Source organism: Carassius carassius, chromosome 33, assembly GCF_963082965.1.
Source record: "Carassius carassius chromosome 33, fCarCar2.1, whole genome shotgun sequence".
Lineage (NCBI taxonomy): Eukaryota > Metazoa > Chordata > Actinopteri > Cypriniformes > Cyprinidae > Carassius > Carassius carassius.
In genome coordinates this window covers 5,724,253-5,744,151 of record NC_081787.1, presented here as the reverse complement: position 1 = coordinate 5,744,151, position 19,899 = coordinate 5,724,253, and the positions used below count along the sequence as shown (strand labels likewise).

The 19,899-nt window shown below is 34.9% G+C and overlaps 1 protein-coding gene across 1 annotated transcript; it reads left to right on the top strand.

The window, feature by feature from the left end:
• The first annotated feature begins 8,798 nt into the window (after positions 1-8,798).
• LOC132113557 (melatonin receptor type 1A-A-like) lies at positions 8,799-19,652 on the top strand. The gene is made up of 2 exons (XM_059521376.1): positions 8,799-9,260; positions 17,985-19,652. Exons 1-2 carry the CDS (start codon positions 9,074-9,076, stop codon positions 18,851-18,853), a joined length of 1,056 nt encoding a protein of 351 aa, XP_059377359.1. The 5' UTR covers positions 8,799-9,073; the 3' UTR covers positions 18,854-19,652.
• The last annotated feature ends 247 nt before the right edge of the window (positions 19,653-19,899 follow it).

Sequence of the window (19,899 nt, the reverse complement as noted above, 5' to 3'; positions counted from 1 at the left end):
ACTATATATCAACTAACATTAGAGTATTAGTGGAATTTTAGGCTAGGGTTACAGAATAAGTACTTGCAAAAAATTATTTGGGGGGAATAAATAAAGTGTTTGCAGATATTAAATATGCAGTCTACTAATACTCTGATCAATGACTGTTAGTGGATATGGAGTTGCAAACTTACTTAGAGTTAGTTGAATGTCAGTTAGTACAAATGGACTATCAAAATAAAGTGTTATCAAAACGGATATATCTTCATTTCATGTTTTTGATTCTGAAGTGTTGTCATTGAAATGTTATGGTCAGTGTGGTAATTGTCCATTTGTGAAGTTTGTTATGAATTAGTTTTGGGTAATCGGAGACAAACTTGACAGTAAAGTTTTAATTCCTAATGTAATAAATTACTGAGCTTTGTAAATGACCAGTGTCCATAAAGGGGCATTATTAAGTGTGTCACCTTAAAGGTTAAAGAAAAAAAAGGAAAATAACATTTTCTTTGTGTATTCTTAGATACCTGAGAATACACAGTACACAATACTTTTTCAGTTAAATGCTATGTATATTATTATGTCCTTGTTGAAATGACTCATTGAAATGTTAATTTTCTGTATGTAGTTATAATACATTATGTTCGGTCTCATTCATACATTTAAAGTGTTTAGATGGTTCTTTCAAGATTATAAAAAACCTGAAGGTCTTTGTTAATGAGCAAGGCATCGTCAGGCTGAGGAGCAGAGAGAATCTCTTCATCCATATGATGTGTGTATATATATATATATATACATATATATAAATAAGAAACACCTGAGGACTACCAGTTCTTGCTGTTTTAGCTCCTGTAATGCAATCTAACAGTCTCATTAGTGGAGTTTAAATTTTTCTGAAGCTGTGAAATTTAGCATATAGCAGATGTTCTCAATAGGGTTGTTATGGAAATGACTAGAAGGCCATCTGCTGTCAGGGTCATCCTTTTATTGCATTTAAAAAGTTGGAGTGTTTTACTCTTTTAGAACTTAGGGCAAGAACATGTTAACGTTTTAATGTGTTTAAGTTTTTAAATGGCTAATTAATCAAGTCATCTACTACATGCTCGTCCTACAATATCCGCTGTCAAATTCCATGCTTTATATTGTATATTTATTAAATCATATCAGCATAGGAGGTTTTTTTTTTTTTTTTTTGCAAAATGGGTGTCAACTTATGTACCATAAATATTACATTTAAAGTATTTGCATTCAAAAACAGTGATTAGAATGAGGTAATTTTTTCGGTGTTTTACACTCAATTAAACACTAGAGGGCAGCACAGTCAAATAAAGTCAAACAAGCAGCTTGACTGCATGACTGATTGCCCACTGCTAACGAAAGCTACCTGCACAGAGAGAGAGACAGTTTTATTGCAAGATTTTTTAAACCTTAATACGGTTTCTTTTGATAATAACACTTATGATCACTTAATTTTTAGAATATTTCAATGAAAATATATTTTCATTTAGAATAGGGCTGATAAGTCAAATAACAATATTCTCCAGTATACTCCGAGCACTGCTGTGGGCATTATATTATGTCTTTTACAATCAATAGAGTATGAAGACAGTTCTACACTTGTGCATGTCTTACAATTCACTGTATGAGATAGTGACAGAACTTAAATGCTTTGAGAAGTAGTGACAGAGGCCTGAGGCGAGGAACAGGATGTGTGTGTGTAACACATTGTGACAGGAGGATCTTGCCTGATGCAGTCATGTGACTCATGTGGCCCATCCAGTTCAACATTGAACAAATGTTCGAATGGTACTTCATATGTTCAAAATAACATACTACCATGCAATTTTTTGTCTATGAAATATATTGATGGAATCCATACATGAATCGTCTGCCAAAATTCACTCCACATGCAATATTCTACACCAACAATGCAATGCTGTGTGACAAATAAATCGGAACTTCATGTAATTCAGGGTTTTTAACATTTTTGTGTGAACCCGCCATATAAGACTTAAATTACAATTGCAAAATAACTATTTTGTTTTCAAAATTTAGATTTATTCATCAATTTATTAAAAGATAATCACAAAATAAATATACTCAATTTTCTGGAGTGTCTGAATAATTGTATCACCCACTACATATACAAGAAGAGACTTGCATACTTCAATAGATGATTGAATTTCAAATGTCAATGATGGTTGGAAATGCTTACCTAAAAAGCAGCGCATGAAGGGGATTTTCAAACTGAGTTCAGGTTGTCTATATACATCTATATCCTGAACAGCATTACATACATCCAATGTCCTCCAAAATATTTGTCAAATATTTTTAAGAGCAGGTGTTACAGACCTTTAACACTACTTATATATATATATGAGTGATTCTTCAGTTTGGAAAAATGTATTTAAAATACATTTAATCTCTGTTTTATTTTATTTATCATAGGCGAAGGAATAAATGTCACATAATGAATCTGATCAACCTTCTAATGGTTTTGGCATACTATGTAATAGTGTGGACTGGGTTTTGTATGTGATTTAATGTAATTTTTTTTGGAGAAAAAGCACATTTACTAATACAACAACGTACAACATACTAGCTAGCAGTCTGCAAATAATACATAATTCATAACAGAATTATACATAATAACACATAATTCTTTACTAACAAAAATATTAAAAATACTATTAAAATAAATAAATACCAAATGAATACTACCAATAATTTAATATAATAACAATAACAAAATGAATTATATATAATAATAATAATAATGATAATAATAATAATAATCATTATTATTATTATTATTTTTGGAACGTAGACAGTAGAAAGAAGACTTTACAAGAGTAGTAGTAATAATAATAATAATAATAATAATAATATAATAAGTCTAGGCACAGGACAAGCCACAATTAGTGAAATGTGTGTGTATATATATATATATATGACACATGCATGCATAGACACATGCATGCATGCACACACACACACACACACTCACACACACACACACACACACACACACACACACACACACACACACACACACACACACACACACACACACACACACACACACACGTACCAAGATCAATTAAACATGTTAATGAGCAGGCCAGGTGGTTATAACCTATTTACTGGGACTAATTGTCCTGAGCAGTCTCCTCACACCTGGCCTCTATAAGGTGAGAATGCCACGAAATGTTGGATGTCCCCGTTTCAACTCTGCATGGGCACTTACAGCAGCCAGAGCTCTCAAAGCATTTTTGTGAGAATTTTTTTTATTTTTTTTTTTTACAAACAAATACACTCTTCATGGCAACTATTGTTGTTCCCAGCTATTTCTAGAAAACCAAAAAATTATTAAAAAGTAAAAAAAAACAACTGATAAATAATCAACAAGCTGCAATACAGTGGTTGGATACCTGTTGTGCTCCTTCTATTCAGTCATGCTCAATGTTATTTTCCATCTAATGAAAATAAAGACATATCTTTGTTGTTGCAATATAGCAATTGTCCACAAAATGAAAAACAAAATAGCCCAACAACACACATTCCCCTCTACCTAAAATTCACTTGAAATAATAACTTCTTATGAATTGTCCCTTCAGTGGCAAAATCTCGCTGATAAAACAATGGCATTTGGGCTACGGTAAAAATCTGAAAATGTTGTGCATTTCACAAATAGTCTGTTCTCATTTAACTTTCCAACCTTATATCTCTGACTCTTCATCTTATAGAATTCATGTCTTGGCTGTATTTTATTATAAGACTCTATTGAATTCTCGATTCTGATTTGCCGGCATGTTCATGTTTCTCATATCATAGCCTACTTTTTCATAAACATCTGGCGGCATCTTGCACATTAATGAGTGTTTACAGTGAAAATGACCTCAGAAGATGGTTTTCTACAATGCAATGTACTTTTAAAAATACATTTTAAGATAATATATAGATACAATTTGCAATAATTAATAATAGTGTGTTTTATTTACTTTGTTTTAACTTAGAAAACCAGTTAAAAAATTGAACTCTGGTCAATAATTGTTAACTTTTTTACAATCTACTTTGCTTGATGTTTCTCTCTTTCTCACTCAAGACGGACCCCGTCCATCTTTCTAGCTGACTCTCATTATCTCTTCTTTGTTTCCTCTATGACCTCCTCTCTTTTCTCCTTCAGTCGTCTGTTCGGTAACCGATATGCCTGCCACACTCCCTTTGTCTTTTCCATCCCCGATCTTTATTCCCTACCATTTATGTTGGCCCATACAATATCTCAGGCTTTACTTCAGGTCTCTCTTCAATTCATATGAACTCAAAACACCCTTTTGGCAACTCATGTGTTCATTGCTCAGCACAGAACATGGCATTTCTTGTTCTATATTTACTATTCAACTTCTCAGTGAAAGACTCGCAGTTGCACAAAGACCTGAAGCAGCGTGCCTCACTCATGGCTGTGTCATAACGAATCAGAAACATAATTAAGCTGAATATGCTGTCTGTTCCTTTACAGATTTGCTGTTGCTCTTGAAAATGGGTTTAATGCCTGAGGTAGGTAATTTATGTACACAAACGCCAACATTATCTTACATTCACATCCCGATAATGGTATTTTCTATTTATATGCGCTCACATGGCTATCTCTTCTAGAGAATTTCACTAGAAGGTATAATGTACTGTAGATGTACTTCGCAACCTTAAATGCCCTGAAAGTTTTCCAGCATGCTTATATGACGTAGAATTGACAAAAACCACTGTATGGTCATAAATCAATCTTCCACTGTATGAGAGCCAATAGCTGACATGCATATCTTATCATGAATAAAAAGTGTTTCTTACACACAAACCTTTCAAAAACACTGAAGTTGAAAGAGTCAGAACGTTTCTTTAACTGAAACCTAATATTACTTGGATACACAATGAACGATAAAACTAAAGCACCAGTCTCTTCTTACTTTTAAACAACAAAGGCTCACAGAATTTACTTTGCAGTACACTTGAATGATTTATTGATGACTATGGTCCTGTATCCCCTTTCTCACACCCTCTGTAACATGAGCGAGGATTCCTCGTATCTGAGGACCGACAGTTCAGAACGTAATTAAACTTCATCCAAATGAATACCTCAACTTGTGATCTTTAAGAGAAAGCAAGAGTAACTCAGAGAGGTCGCACATCCACCACATGTCAACCTTTATCAATGAAATGCCAGTGAGATGAACAGAGGCTTTGTCCTTTCTTTGGTCGGTAAAACTAATTTGACAGTTGTCAGATCATCATATCTTAATAAATTTGACAGTAAGTCACGCTGTCTGTTCTTATCTATCTGGTATTTTGTGTAAACAAAAATGGGAGCCCAAGTTTGTTTGTTTGCAAGCGTGTCATATATGTTACTTGAGTTTGAAAGCTGACACTGTTAGTTTCCCACCATTGCACAACCTATTTGCTCATATTTATGTGTCACGTTGCAGAGATCAAATGCAGCCTTGTTTCAGATTTATATAACCAAGCCCAGGGAAATCAGGAAAAAACAGTATAATAGTCTCTTCCTCCTTTAGTGTTTACTGTAAAAATGAATGTCAATGTAATGAAAAAAAAAATATATATGTATATATGTAATATATGTATATTCTCCTTTGTAATATTTCCTCTAGAGTAACCATTACCATGGGTAAAGTGCAATGAGATCCAGTGTTAATGTGTTCTGATAAGAAGGTGAGGGTATATGCCAACAAATGTTAAGATCTGCATTCTTGATGAATGAGCTAATGCAAAATTGTATTGGATTCTTCTTCATTAAATTGTCTCCCAGACTCCAACTCATTAATCTGTTCCATTTCAGATAAGATTTGTTTTTTTTGTGACTTGTTCAAGTTGCACTGAACTGCTCTTCAAGGCCTGGATCAAAAACAAAACCCAAAGTAGTCCATGCTTCGTTCATTAGGGTGACACTTATTGGAGGGTGCATTTTTTTTTACGTCTCAACCCCTCATTTGTCTCTCCACTAGAAGCATGTAATGTATGCAAAATACCATCCAGATAAATTATGATTTAGAGTATGGTTAAAGACCTTTTTATCTTTTTATCAACATGTACTTCAATATCAGATTGGTAATATTAACAAAGGTTTTGTTCACTGATAAACTTTTGACCGTTTCTAATATCAGATGACTTTCTAACCATTAGGCCACAACTGCCCCTTTGTTTCTCTGCTTATCCAAGAGTAGGCTACAATGACATCCTCTTAAAACTGAAGAACAAATGCAGTTCATTATGCAGATTGTCAGAGAGCACCGAAATCTGTTTCCATATTCCCACAAGAGTACTGTGGTTGAAAGACTTATCGGATCATCAAAAATATTTAGATAAGATCTAAATTTTGTTCCAAGTTCACTTTCTTCACCTGTATAGTTATTTCATTTTTAACATTCTGCTTCTAAGTCTGCGAGAAATTTGCTGTTGAAGGACGTGTCGGATTGTAATCACGATCCAGATCAGATCGCAATTCTTCAAAGATCAGTTCTTCAAAGATCATAGCAGAGTTGCAAGTTAACTTTAAAAAAAAAAAAGATTTTATTTTTGGTGTTTTATGCCTCTATTTCGATAGGACAGTAAGTGGACAGGAAGCAAAATAGTAAAAGTACTAGTAATGCAATAGAAATGATAAATGTATCTACCAAAGAGCTACAAATGAAACAAAATTGCGGCTTATTTCTGCATTTCTGGCTTGTTCGAGATGCATCGGCACTGAGCAGACCGATCGGCGTATGACATCAAAGTACCGCGATGCATCTCGAACAAGACTACTGAGTGAGATTCGAGTCAAATTAGAGATGTCTTTCGAGTTTGATGAAGATGTATAAGTCTGGTCATCAAAAGATCTAAATATTTGTGAATTGGAAACAATTGCCCGCCATGCCTTCAAGCCAGTCACATGACTGAAAACGATGAAAATTTGATAATGCTCAACACTATTGGTTTCGGAGCGCTGTAAATGCTTTTTTAAGCCTTTTTACCATGCCAGTAAAGCTAGTCAATTTACCAGTTCCTGACTGCAATGCCAAAAAAAAAAAGAAGCTATGGTTAATTGCTAGTGGCGCCCCTGTTTATTATTATTAATTACTTGCAGTTATGGTTATTAAGACAGTATTTCAAATTTGTTGAGCACACCCCAAACATAGTCCAATCTCAGCAAAATTTGGTTTGTTTCCATTTCTCATGAAGGGGAGTTGACTGGCCAGATGAGAGCAGAAGTTTAAAAAAAAAATAAGGGCCACCCTAATCATTCATGTTATGCTGTCAAAAGTTCATTCAAATGCAATCGTTAACACACAAACTATATTAATATTGGAGTTTCATAACGGCACACTGTTGGAATTTCTAAGAATTTATAGTCACTCAAAAAAAGAGAGGGAAAAAATGACAGAAGAGTGGACATGTTCAGTATACTCACTTATCTCTTGCTCTATTTTATTATGTTTATTATGTTAGTCCAAAAATGTTGCTCTATTGCTATGATATTGCTTTATTACTCTGCCATATCTTCATATGGATCCCAACTTTAGGAAAAGAGGCTCTTTTTTTAAGTGTCCTTGATAACATCAGTTCGACATTAACAGTTAAAATGGTGCAAACTGTTTTGTCACGATGTAATGAATGTTTTGCAAAAAGACATATTGAAGAATTGAGCCCACAACCCATAAGTAAAAAACATTTACATTTAAGTTCTAAAGATATAGTGGCATAAAGGATAGAGAGGCTGTGGAAAAAGTAAATTATCACTGGTTTTTGGTGCAAGACACCTTGACCTTAAATGGACTTCAGTGAGGAAATATTTCAAATAGATGATATAACCCATTTAACTTGTAACACACTAGAATGTATAGCTTTGAAATGTCTGAAAAGAAGTGTGTATGAGAGAGATAAACCGGACACTGTTCTGTGTGGTTTATTTAAAGAGGCTGGCACCGACAGGCATCCTCCAATGCAAAGCTAATGCATGGTACTGAGCCACAGTCCAAAGAGTGTTTGGTCCACATTACTCTATGACGAATATATTTGGCTGTATGTGCAAATGGACAGCTGCATGGTCTAAAGGTTCTTTTTAAGGGGCAGTTTATTATTGCTGCTCAGATGCTTTTTGCAACTCTGTCCAGCAGTTGGAAAACTCCTACATTTAGATAACAGAATGCAAAGGCACACTTTTTTCTTTAGAACAAAATGTACCAACAATATATTTATAATAAACATGACAACGTCATACATTTTTTTATAATTAGTGCATATGCATGATACATGACTGACTTATTAGGGCTGGATGATGATGCGGAAAAATAAAAATAAATTTCGATATTGCCTCAGGGGAAAGCTATCACAGTATACAGCCTATGTCAGTATCTCTAAGGTATAAAGTTAAAAGCACAATTAAACACTCTCAAAAATGGTCAACATGTTTTTAATGAGCTGTATCTTTTATCCAATAACAGTGGAAATGCCAAGTGCCTACAGAAACAATCTTTATATATATAGGGCATTACGAATAGTTTAAGGATCATCCTTAGTTTGAACCTCCAAGTTTCATCCCAGGTCTTCAACCAATTCCACGCACTGAAACGATTTTTTCCCCACGACGCTTGATTAAACTATATAGGCTAAATGCGTCATTTTCTATTTAAATCAAGCACGAATGTCCAAAAATAAGGAATAAACGCATGCATAAATAATCGCAAGGGAATGCGAAAGAGGCGACTCAACCTTCTCGACCCAAATTCCGAGCCGATTTCGTTGTCTTCCACAACGGGGCAGCGTAACAGCGATTTACAGACAGCATCTCCCATCCATGGGCATTTGAGAAGAACTTAACTTGCTGTCGGATGTCACACACCAACAATCTGATGTAGACAGAAAGCTATAAAAGTGCGGACACATGTTCGCGCTCAGACCACGAAGGCGTGCGCTCCATCGAGGACCATGATCTGATAACAGACCTTCATTTTACGCACGTTTACGCAAACGCAATAACAGCCACATGGTTTTCCCATTGGAATCAGATCGTATGATTTATGGCGAGGATTACTGAAGTGAAGATAAAATGAAAATAAATGGCAGTCGCTTGATGAACAGTTCTTCACTGAGCCCTCACGAGATCACTCTGAATCGCCCACCCTGGGTCGCCACAACTTTGGGCAGCTTTCTGATCTTCACTATCGTGGTTGATGTATTGGGGAACCTCTTGGTGATCTTCTCTGTATACAGAAACAAGAAACTTCGAAACGCAGGTAAGATCGCTTTTGAACCAAATATGGCAAGCCGTTAAACATTTATTCGTTTAAACTACCGATATTTTGAGGAAACGTTTAATGTCATCAAAATGTTTGCATCCAGTACAAATACTACAAACGGACTAAATTGTAATTAGTCACCCGTACCACTGTTACTGGAAACAAATGTAACATTTTTGCCATTTCTTGCTATGAATTATATATATGGTCCAGATTTAGCTTTACTAGTATTACTAGTACTTATTCATTGTATTTAATATTTCTGAAACCATCTATTTAATTTTTTTTTTTAATCTCACTAGTTACACTTTTGTTTTGTTTCACTGGGGGAATGTTTCAGAATTGCAACTTTATAGTTCATTACAACATTACTATTTTGGTTAAAAAACTTACTATCTTAATTTTTGACTAAAGATAAAGTTCTATTTATAAAGTAAAATTACAATGGTGACTAAACAGATAACATGGAGTGCTTAAATTACAGAATATTATATACTGAAAGAGAAACATATACTGTTTACTCAGTGTACACTTTACTGAAGTACTGTATGCAGTGAGTTTTAAGAAGTCATAAATGAATTATGATTTTTGATTCTTACTTAGTGTAATTTCATGTTTTCTGTCATTCCTGACAGGGTATTGCACTGAATCATAGTGGACAGTAAGGAACTATTTTTAGAGGTTTCAGGTAACTGGCCCACTATCAAACAAAACTGAACAGGCAGTCATTTTCCTGTGAGTGGATGGAGTGCTTATCACCGGTGTCACACCGACCCATATGTCACTTTTCTCTGCCAATAGAGACAAGATACCTTATGCTGTTCCTCAACTGTGAAGTTTGTGGCACCAGTTTGAAAATTACAACAGCACTATGAAAAACAGGTTTTGGACAGTGCTTATGTTTACATTAATTACAAAGCAATTTCTAGTTAACTAAATATACTTGCATATGCATTATTATGTGGTGTAGCTTGTTGATGTTATTGCTATTGAAATTAAGTTGGCATGTGATCATATCCAATTTTCATGTCACAATAATTGCAGAAGGGTTTATATGATCAAAAAACGTAAGTGTTGTCTTCTTAATAACAATTTTAATAACTTTTTTATTTACAATATCAAGAAGAACCTTTAACATTTAAATACTATGAAGCAATACGCAATGAACTGTATGAGGTAAACCAATGTTTTAAACAGATTAAAATGTAACAATAATAAAGAATCGACTTCCTTTCTTCTCTGTGACAAGTGGGTGTCAGAAACAGAAAGTTGCGTAAAGTCATTCACAATATTTTGAAGTGCCCACACTAACAATACCAAACTTTTCCGTCCATTTCAGACTTATTTCAGCATGGTGTACATGTCAGGTGTTTCAAATCAGTTCTTTATTTATGTATTTATTTGTTCTGTAAAGTTTCCTTCTCTACTCAGTATATTGCACCATGTTCTTTGATTAGTGGGTCAAATAAACCCAGTAATTGTCCCATTAGCCTCCCGCGATGTGTGCTTCATTATGTTTCTCACTAAGACCTCCCATGGCCCATTGTAAAGACCACTGACCCACTGTGAATATTCAATTAGCAATCATTCCACCACATATCCAAAGTTATAGTTACTCAGAAAACACGAGCAAGCACACATTTGCTCTCCATTGTTCTTCTGTGGTAAAACAAAGTGGTTCCTCTCCTCCTCATTGCGGTCTACAGTATCTGTTTTATTTAAGCTACTCAACCTCAAAGACTCTATCTGCTGTGGCACCACTGTCTGTTTGGATTATTCAGACCAGCCATTCCCTGCTGTTCGGTAATCCTCATTTCAACACAGCCAGTGTGCATACATCATAAAATTACAAATGAAACTCCACTCGAGAGCTAGGATTGATGTGCTGGACTATATGCATTATAATTTGGGACCAGCTGTATATTTCTAGATAAAAGCAATCAATCTGTGTGCTTCCTGTGAATGAAACCCATGACCATTGTGTTGTGAGCATCATTGAAGACCAGCTGATCTACAGGAATGCGGGTGTTTGATTCCCTTTTTTTTTTTTTTTACGTTTCTCAACATCTTGGATATTGTAATTGAGCCCGTCCTCTCTTTAGGGCTCTCATCTCTTACTGTTCTTTAGTTGCTCTGAAGTCGCTTATGAGCCCAAGGCAGTCTTATTAGATGAAGTACACTACCAATTATTCACAGCGCTTGTGTGAGTGGAAGAAGGGCCCTTTCAGCAGGCTCGGGTACTGAATATGGGTGGAACGAGGACAGAATCTTTCTAGAGAATAAAGTGATTATTTACAGTAATTTCAAATAACGGCATCTAAAAGTCTTGTTCAAAGCATATTCCTTAGAATATAAAATAATACTACTGATGATTTAAAAGCTGTTGTTCAGGTTAAACTGAACAATGATGCAGTTGTTGAAAATGCACTGTCACACATCTGAATGTCCTTTAAATGACAAGAAAATGACATACTGTACACATACAAAATCTTTTTTTTTTAAGTGAAATGAATATAGCTGTCTGACTGTCACAACATGACATTGTGTGGACTTTGTTTGCACTGTTTTCTAGTTAGTTGTCATTGTTACTGATTTGAGTTCTTCATTATGTTCAGCTGTGTCTTGTTAATTGTCTCAGTTTGGACTGTGTATTTAAGTTCCCATCTCCCCCGCTCTCTTGCTTGGATTTACCTATACTGTATGTGGATTTATTAAAGATGACGTGACACTATTAAACGTGACACTATTAAACGTGACACTGAGTCCCAGCGATAACCTATTTTGCAGGGTCATATAACCTTGTTTTACCTTTTGTTGTCATAATGCATCGTCCAGTGGAAAACTCCATAATGTTCTGATTTTTGAGATGAAGTTTTATTTGTTATAGAGGAGTTAATGTCTTCACTGCCCTTGGGCTGATTTCGATGCCTTAATGAATGGGCAATCAGCGATACACTGTACTGATGTTGTGCTCAGTCTGACTGACTCACTTTTGAAGATCCACTCTTGGCTCATACGCTATTAAACACAGCCAGAAATGCCTGATTCACCACTTTGTCAGATATTTTAATCTAGGGTCTAAGTCATTTGTTACAGTGTAATTGTCTGTGGCCATACTAAATATTTATTTATTTTTTTTAAGTGTGGACATAGTTTTTATTTTGTCTGCAGCCTATATGACTGCTTTTACAAAATGCTGTTTCTTTGTTTTCTCTGATTAGATAAAAGTTATTCAAGTTTGAACAGCATTGAGCTAGGAAGGTTCAATACAGGTTCACAGGGAACACATAATAATATGTAAAACAGAGAATACACTGTAAGTCAGTTTAGATAAAAATCTGCCAAATGCATGAATGAAAAGAAGAAAAAATACAATAATACACATTTCCAAATAATAGTGTATCAGCAGCACTCTTGCTATACTTGATTATTGGGCTTGTTTTTTTTTATTATTTTTTATGAAGGTTGTTGTTACAATAGGTCTTTGGTTCAGCTCTGAGGAAACGCATAAACTGATGAATTGAAAGACACATGTATAATCTTGTAAATATGGGCAGCTGAGTTGAATTTATTTCCATTTAAAAAAAGTTGTCACATTTTGTGTATAGTAGTGTTTAGCAAAAAAAAGCATGACTGACCACTCATCACAACAGACCAATCTCTCCATCTGTTGTGTAAAGCTCACTCTATATTCAGTCATAATTAATCACTGTAGTTTGTTTCTCTTTCCTCCCATGTTTCTGAGAGATTTATTCATCCATTTCACATATTACAAAACCAAAGGGTCTGTATGTTTTTTAAAGACTTTTTTGTGAGGCCATCTTACTTATTTTTTACATTCTGCTGTATATTGCTCTGCTTAAGAGTCAAACAAAATGTCAGTGTGTTTTCCTAAATGAACAATTTATATGATTTATATTCAGTCTGCTGCTTTTGACTTTGAATTGGTTTGTTCAGTATTTTATTGTGCAAGGCCAGACCCTTTATTTGGATTTGACTATGGCAGATGACTTCATATCAAATGTCATATCTCCCCCTGATTGAGCTCCATAATGGTCTTATTACGTATTTTTTTTTTTAGCTCATTTGAAACAGCCCTCCAGGATCCCAAAGCAATAAAATATTGATTTAAGCATAATATTTCTGTGTATTCAAGGGTAGTTTGGAGTTTCCCGTTAGTGCTGTATTTACACTCAGTAGGGTGACAAAATGATATCAAAGTTTATTTAGTAGAAGATGCAATTAAAATATGTGATACCCAGCATTAACTACTTAGAAGCCAGTATTCCAAAATGTGACAATAAAAATCAGTGTACAGTATTTGCTTTAATATCTGGTAACTTAAATGTGGAGAAGCTTCCTTAAAGGGAAATTGAATAAACACAACAGATACCTATGGGACCTAAGATCATTTGGTTAAAGCCAGGAAATAACCATTATTTCCTGTTCTTTGTAAGGAGTGCTGTGTTTTCTTTCAGTAAGATAAACAAAGATAAAGATAAACAGCTTGGCAATTTGGTCATCTTTAGCTGTATTTGACTGTTCATAAATCAAAGGCACAGTATGAAAAATATAATAATAATTATTATATTTTTTTATTAAATTAAATATATTTTATAGTTTGCCCTTGATTTATGTTTATTTATTTATTTATTATTATTATTATTATTATTTTTATAATATAATAGTATGCCCTTGAGTAACCAATTTGTTTAAGATCGGTTAAGACAGCTGACTCTCTCTCTCTCTCTCTCTCACACACACACACACACACACGCACACACACACACACACACACACACACACACACACACACACACACACACACACACACACACACACACACACACACACACACACACACACACACACACACACACACACACACACACAAAGCGCAAAACTGAACATTGGAACATTCAATTGCAAATACTTAAACTAATAACAAAACATACTTCCAGTAGCTGATTCAGAAGCGCCAGATTGTTGTAACAAAGTCAGAAATACCTTCTCTCCTAAATGTGTTGCTGTTCTGTTCATTCAATTCATTTCATGCTTTTAAAGGCCCAACAAAAACAAACCAAGCTCTGGCAAAAGACCTACTATAATATAATGAAATATTGAATGCGTGGCTGCTTTTGAATTGCTGACAATGGAGAAAGACAAAGATGCCTTTTAGATCCAGATGGTGTAGTAACAGCATCCACTGATAGCATCTAACAGGGCTTAAATTAATTTCATCTTGATGACATCTAGCCGCTGTGTTGATAAAGAACATTTCATACATTTCCATAGTACATTTCCTCCCAAACAATTTGTGTGTACCCGTTTAGTCTTCATTTACCATCTCTAACTACTAAAAATACATTTACCTCTGCATCCTGTAGGATTGTCCAAATAATATCTGTCTGTGCTTAAACAAGAGTTCTTGTGTGGTGAATAAAAAAGAAAATCTCATTTACACCTTAGACAGTTAAATACTGAAGAAACTTCTGTCTGTGTTTTACTAAAGAAACCGGCTAAAGAGTCACTCATCAGTGAATCAGCCTACAGTGGTCACGCTGTGCAGTATGTTTTTTTTTTTAGCTCAGTTGAATGACCTACTGTCTTGACATTATTTTGCAGTAACAAGTCTTTTGTATTTCATCACATACAACTCACACTGAAAGCTCACGACTCAAATATAATTTGTTTTGCCATAGTGCTGAATTTGTGCTGCCAAACTAAAGAAACAAACTGCGTTAATACTGGCTTTGTAGATGCATTACAGTGATGCAATTACTTGTTAAAAAAATTAAATTACAATAAGTGTTTTCTATTTGAATGTATTTTAAAATGTAATTTATTTCTGTGATGCAAAGCTGAATTTTCAGCATCATTACTCTAGTCTTCACATGATCCTTCAGTAAATTGCTGATTTGCTGCTCAATTACTTAAATGATGCTGCTCAAGCAACATCATTATTAACATTATAATTTGTAAAGATTCTTTGATGAATAGAAAGTTCAGAAGAACTATTTTTAGAGTTAGAAAGTTTGGTAACAAAATACAAGTCTTTGCGGTGGCACAATGGTGTGGATGAAGAGGAGTTAAGGTGTGGTTCTATATCACATAATGAATTTATTAAAGCAAACCAAAAACTTAGGAGCACAGGAATCCAAAACAAAAACGACAGTTTCATACTTTACTATCAACATGAAAGTTGGGCTATACAATATGAAAAGAACAGACAAAGGAATGCTAGATCAAAGGGCTATATATATATATATATATATATATATATATATATACAAAAGAAAAAGGAAACTAAATTAGAAACAGGTGAGACTAATAGAAGCAAAAACACAAACAAAAACAAAACAAACAATGGAAATATAATACAGACTTAAAGTCTTTAGAAACACAAACTAAACATAATATGTCATTTTTAATAATTTTAATATATCTTTACTGAATAAAATGAAGAATTTCTTAAGAAGAAAAAAAAAAGATATTTTACTGACCCCAAACTTCAGAATGGTAGTATATGATTCATGATTACAAGCTTTCAAATCAAGAAATGATGCTGTGGTTAATATTTTTAGTTTTTATGCTATAGCTCAAACACTACAGTGTAGTGATCATAACACCAAGGGCATGGGTTTGATTCCCAGGAAATACTAGAACTGTTAAAATATAAAATGCTTTGAATGAAAGTGTCTGTCAAATGCAATAAAGTAAATGTAAACAATAAATCTCACAAGATAAATTAATAATTTAATTCAAGAAAAAGCAGCCACATAAACAATAGCATATAGAAGAGTTAACAGAATTAGAAATTCTTTGAATCTGGCATTGAATTTCTCTCACTGTATGTGTGGTGGTGTGGAAAAAATAATAACCATAGCTTTGCCCTGCAAAACTTAAACTGCAACTTTAAGAACTTAAGTTGTAAACTTAAAAACTTCGTTCCAGTTGTAATAATATAAAGCATAAAGAACTCTTGAGAATATATACTTCATCTTGTTGCAGTTGTACACTCAAAATAATGACGTCTAAACATGAAGTGTATAGCTGCAGATGATTTCTGCAGTGAGATTTGTGGTCCATGCTACAGGACCCCTGCTGGGTTTTCCAGATCTCTGTTCATATTTTCCCTCTTTCTGCTTGTCATCCTCAGTTCAAATGGTACTTTAGGAACACAACAGTTGAAAATAGAGGAGCTGCTGAGATGTCACAGGAATAATTTACTGAGTCACTGTTCTGGAACAATATTCTGCTCTGATGACTCCTCTTAGAATTGATCTAAATTTGCTAAATCATGAATGTATTTATTTACCAATCCTTCAGGATTACAAGATTTGCACAGCATGTTCTGTATATGAGATAAAAATGCCAGGATGCAAGTGCAATGTTTCACATCTGATGTGCATGTCGAGAAAGTTAGGCTGATTCACATTCTTTTATATTTTACCTTTTCTTTCTCAGTGAGGCAAAAGGAAATGAGTATAGGGTGAGTATAGAAATCAATAGAATGAGTATAGAAAATCTTCCAGACCATAAAGAATTCTTTGTAACAGAACTGGCTTGTTCTTGTTCAGTTAAAGGTGAGACAGGTGATTTGGTTCCAAATTTTTTTTTGTTAGGCTTGTTGAAAGCCTCTTCACATCCTGATATCAAGTTACGTGGTCTAAATGTGAAGCCTGAATGGAAGGCGTTATTTTTCTAATATTATGTGCTTTGTACTATAATGTTTTCTCACTGGTGAATGAGACATAAGCTAATCTGACAGCATTGCATTCAATCCTCCACCAGCCCCATCTCTCATCGTGTCACTGGTTAGCCTCTGATCTGCCTGTGCATGTTAATGTGTTTTGGAGGAGGCGTGGCTTCAGAGAGTGCTTTGCAGGGAGGGTGGGATCTTATGCTTACAAAGCTAGCTTGCTATTGCTAGCCTCTCTGAAATCGCATATGCTTACGGTTTTTACTTCTACCTTTAAATAGACCACTATTATCCGATTACTTGATAACACATCTTTTTGGCAATGAGAAATATATATATATATATATAGGATAAATAAGTCTTGTATAAATGGCTGAAAATACCTACCTAAAAACCTAAGACTGTTGATTTCTTAAAAATATATCCAAATTCATTGTATTAATAATCTGAAAATGGTATATTTAAAAACAGCTGCTAGAGCCTGGTCTCATCAGTCAGTGTCTCTTCTAACATGGGCCCCAAAAGTTCTAAAAGGTCTTCATTGGAGAGTGAAGTATCATGTGACAATAACAGATGTAACCCCAATCCTTTTAATAGTGAAAGCAGCTGACAGATTTGGGAAAGATATGATTTAATTAGATTCAATAAAGGTCATGCTGCAAAAGTAAACTGGCATCCATCCTGAAAAGGAGAGGAGAAATAACACACCTAAAATTTGTTTTCAGAAGACATCATGCACAAAACTTCAGACAAATCTAATCTGATGGCTCCAAGGAACCCTGACAAGCCATCAGCAAAATCTGACAGTCGCATGAAACCTTTTTATTTCCTTTCTGTTGAAAGGGTCGCTATAGTTTTGAATTGGGCCTGATGTTATTCAATAACCTGATAAACTGCATTATGGAAATTGTAATAAAATTATAACGTTTCACTGGAAGGTTTTCCCGTTATTACTGTGTAACTATGCACCTTTTTTATTGCTTGTTTGTATTTATCTTTTTACTGTCATTGTTTTGCAGGGAACTTATTTGTGGTGAGCCTGGCAGTAGCTGACCTGGTGGTAGCGGTCTATCCTTATCCTCTCGTGCTGGTCTCCATTGTCCATAATGGATGGAATTTGGGATTTGTCCACTGCCAGATCAGTGGATTCCTGATGGGACTAAGCGTGATTGGATCTATATTTAACATCACTGGCATTGCCATCAATCGCTACTGCTATATCTGTCACAGCCTCAAGTATGACAAGCTATACAGTGACAAGAACTCGCTTTGCTACATCCTTCTCATCTGGATACTGACAGTGGTCGCTATAGTGCCAAACTTTTATGTCGGCTCCCTGCAGTACGACCCCAGGGTCTACTCGTGTACGTTTGTGCAGTCGGCTAGCTCAGCGTACACCATCGCCGTAGTGTTCTTCCATTTCATTCTTCCAATCATGATTGTGACATACTGCTACCTGCGGATCTGGATTTTGGTGATCCAGGTGCGGAGACGCGTCAAACCCGAGTTCCGGCCCAAACTCACGCCACACGACATAAGGAACTTCGTTACCATGTTTGTGGTGTTCGTTCTTTTTGCCGTCTGCTGGGCCCCTCTCAATTTCATCGGCTTGGCGGTCGCTATAAACCCTGAGCGGGTTGCGCCTCTCATTCCAGAGTGGTTTTTTGTATTCAGTTATTTCATGGCCTATTTCAACAGCTGCCTTAATGCTATAGTCTATGGACTGCTGAACCAGAACTTCAGACGAGAGTACAAAAAAATTATTATCTCACTCTGTACTGCAAAGATGTTCTTTCCAGAGAGTTCAAACGATGCTGCGGATCGGATGAAAAGCAAGCCATCTCCTTTAATGACAAACAACAACCAAGTCAAAGTAGATTCGGTATGAAAACACCTAAAAGGACACTGTGAACAAAAACCTAATAAGCAGTTCAGCTGCTTTCAAAAGCAATATTTATAACCTACATACACATGTATGTATTTTTTGTACCTTTTGCTTTTACAAGAAGGTGCATTGCAAATATCTTGCTTTGTCTCAGTGTTTACAAGTTCATAATTTTAGGCATTTTTTTTATTATTATTACTTTATATACAGTAGATACATTCATTTTTTGTTCATGACATCAAAAAATTAATGCTACAAATCAGTGCACAGACTGTCATACAGTACATGAAAAACAATGTGCCAACTGAGCAGATCAGTAGCCCTTAATCCTGGTAAGTGCTCAAAAAGTTATGATCATTATCATATTGTTTTTATTTTTAATTTTTTTTTAAGTTTGGTTATTTTCTGATGTTGTTAAGAAGCTGTCTGCAGCGCATGCCAAATAATGCATTGGCAAAATAATAATTTGTTTATTGTACTCAAGTATGTTTTTTCTAGGTAACCTGGTTTTAATTGGAAAGACAAATAATGAAAACAACAGTATTTGTCCCATATTTGAAAGCAAATGTCTTTAGGTTCCTGTGACAGATTTAAAACTGGGTTCATGTAAATGTAGGGAAGCTCTTAAAAGAATAGTTACCCAAAGATGATCATGTATACACCCTTATGTCGTTCTGTATGATTTTCTGCAGAACACAACAGAAGAAATTTTGAAGATTGTTTCTGTCCATACATTGAATGTCAATGGTGTCCGATTCTCGCATAGTCAGACTGAAGGTCTGGAATCCATGGCAGCTTTCTTTGGCCAAGGCCTGCCCATGAGGCCGTTTGACCAACATGTCATACAACTAATCACAGTTCGTTTCATTCATCATCACGTTCCGAGGTGTGGATTAACAGAGGTGTGCAATAACAGACCGGTGTGTAAAACTCTCTGACGCATTTTAAAGATTCTATGCAGCCGACATTCAATATTTCACATACTTTTGAAACTCCAGAGTTTAGTTGATCCTGATAAGCAGTGGTCATCACAGTTGTAAACACCACTG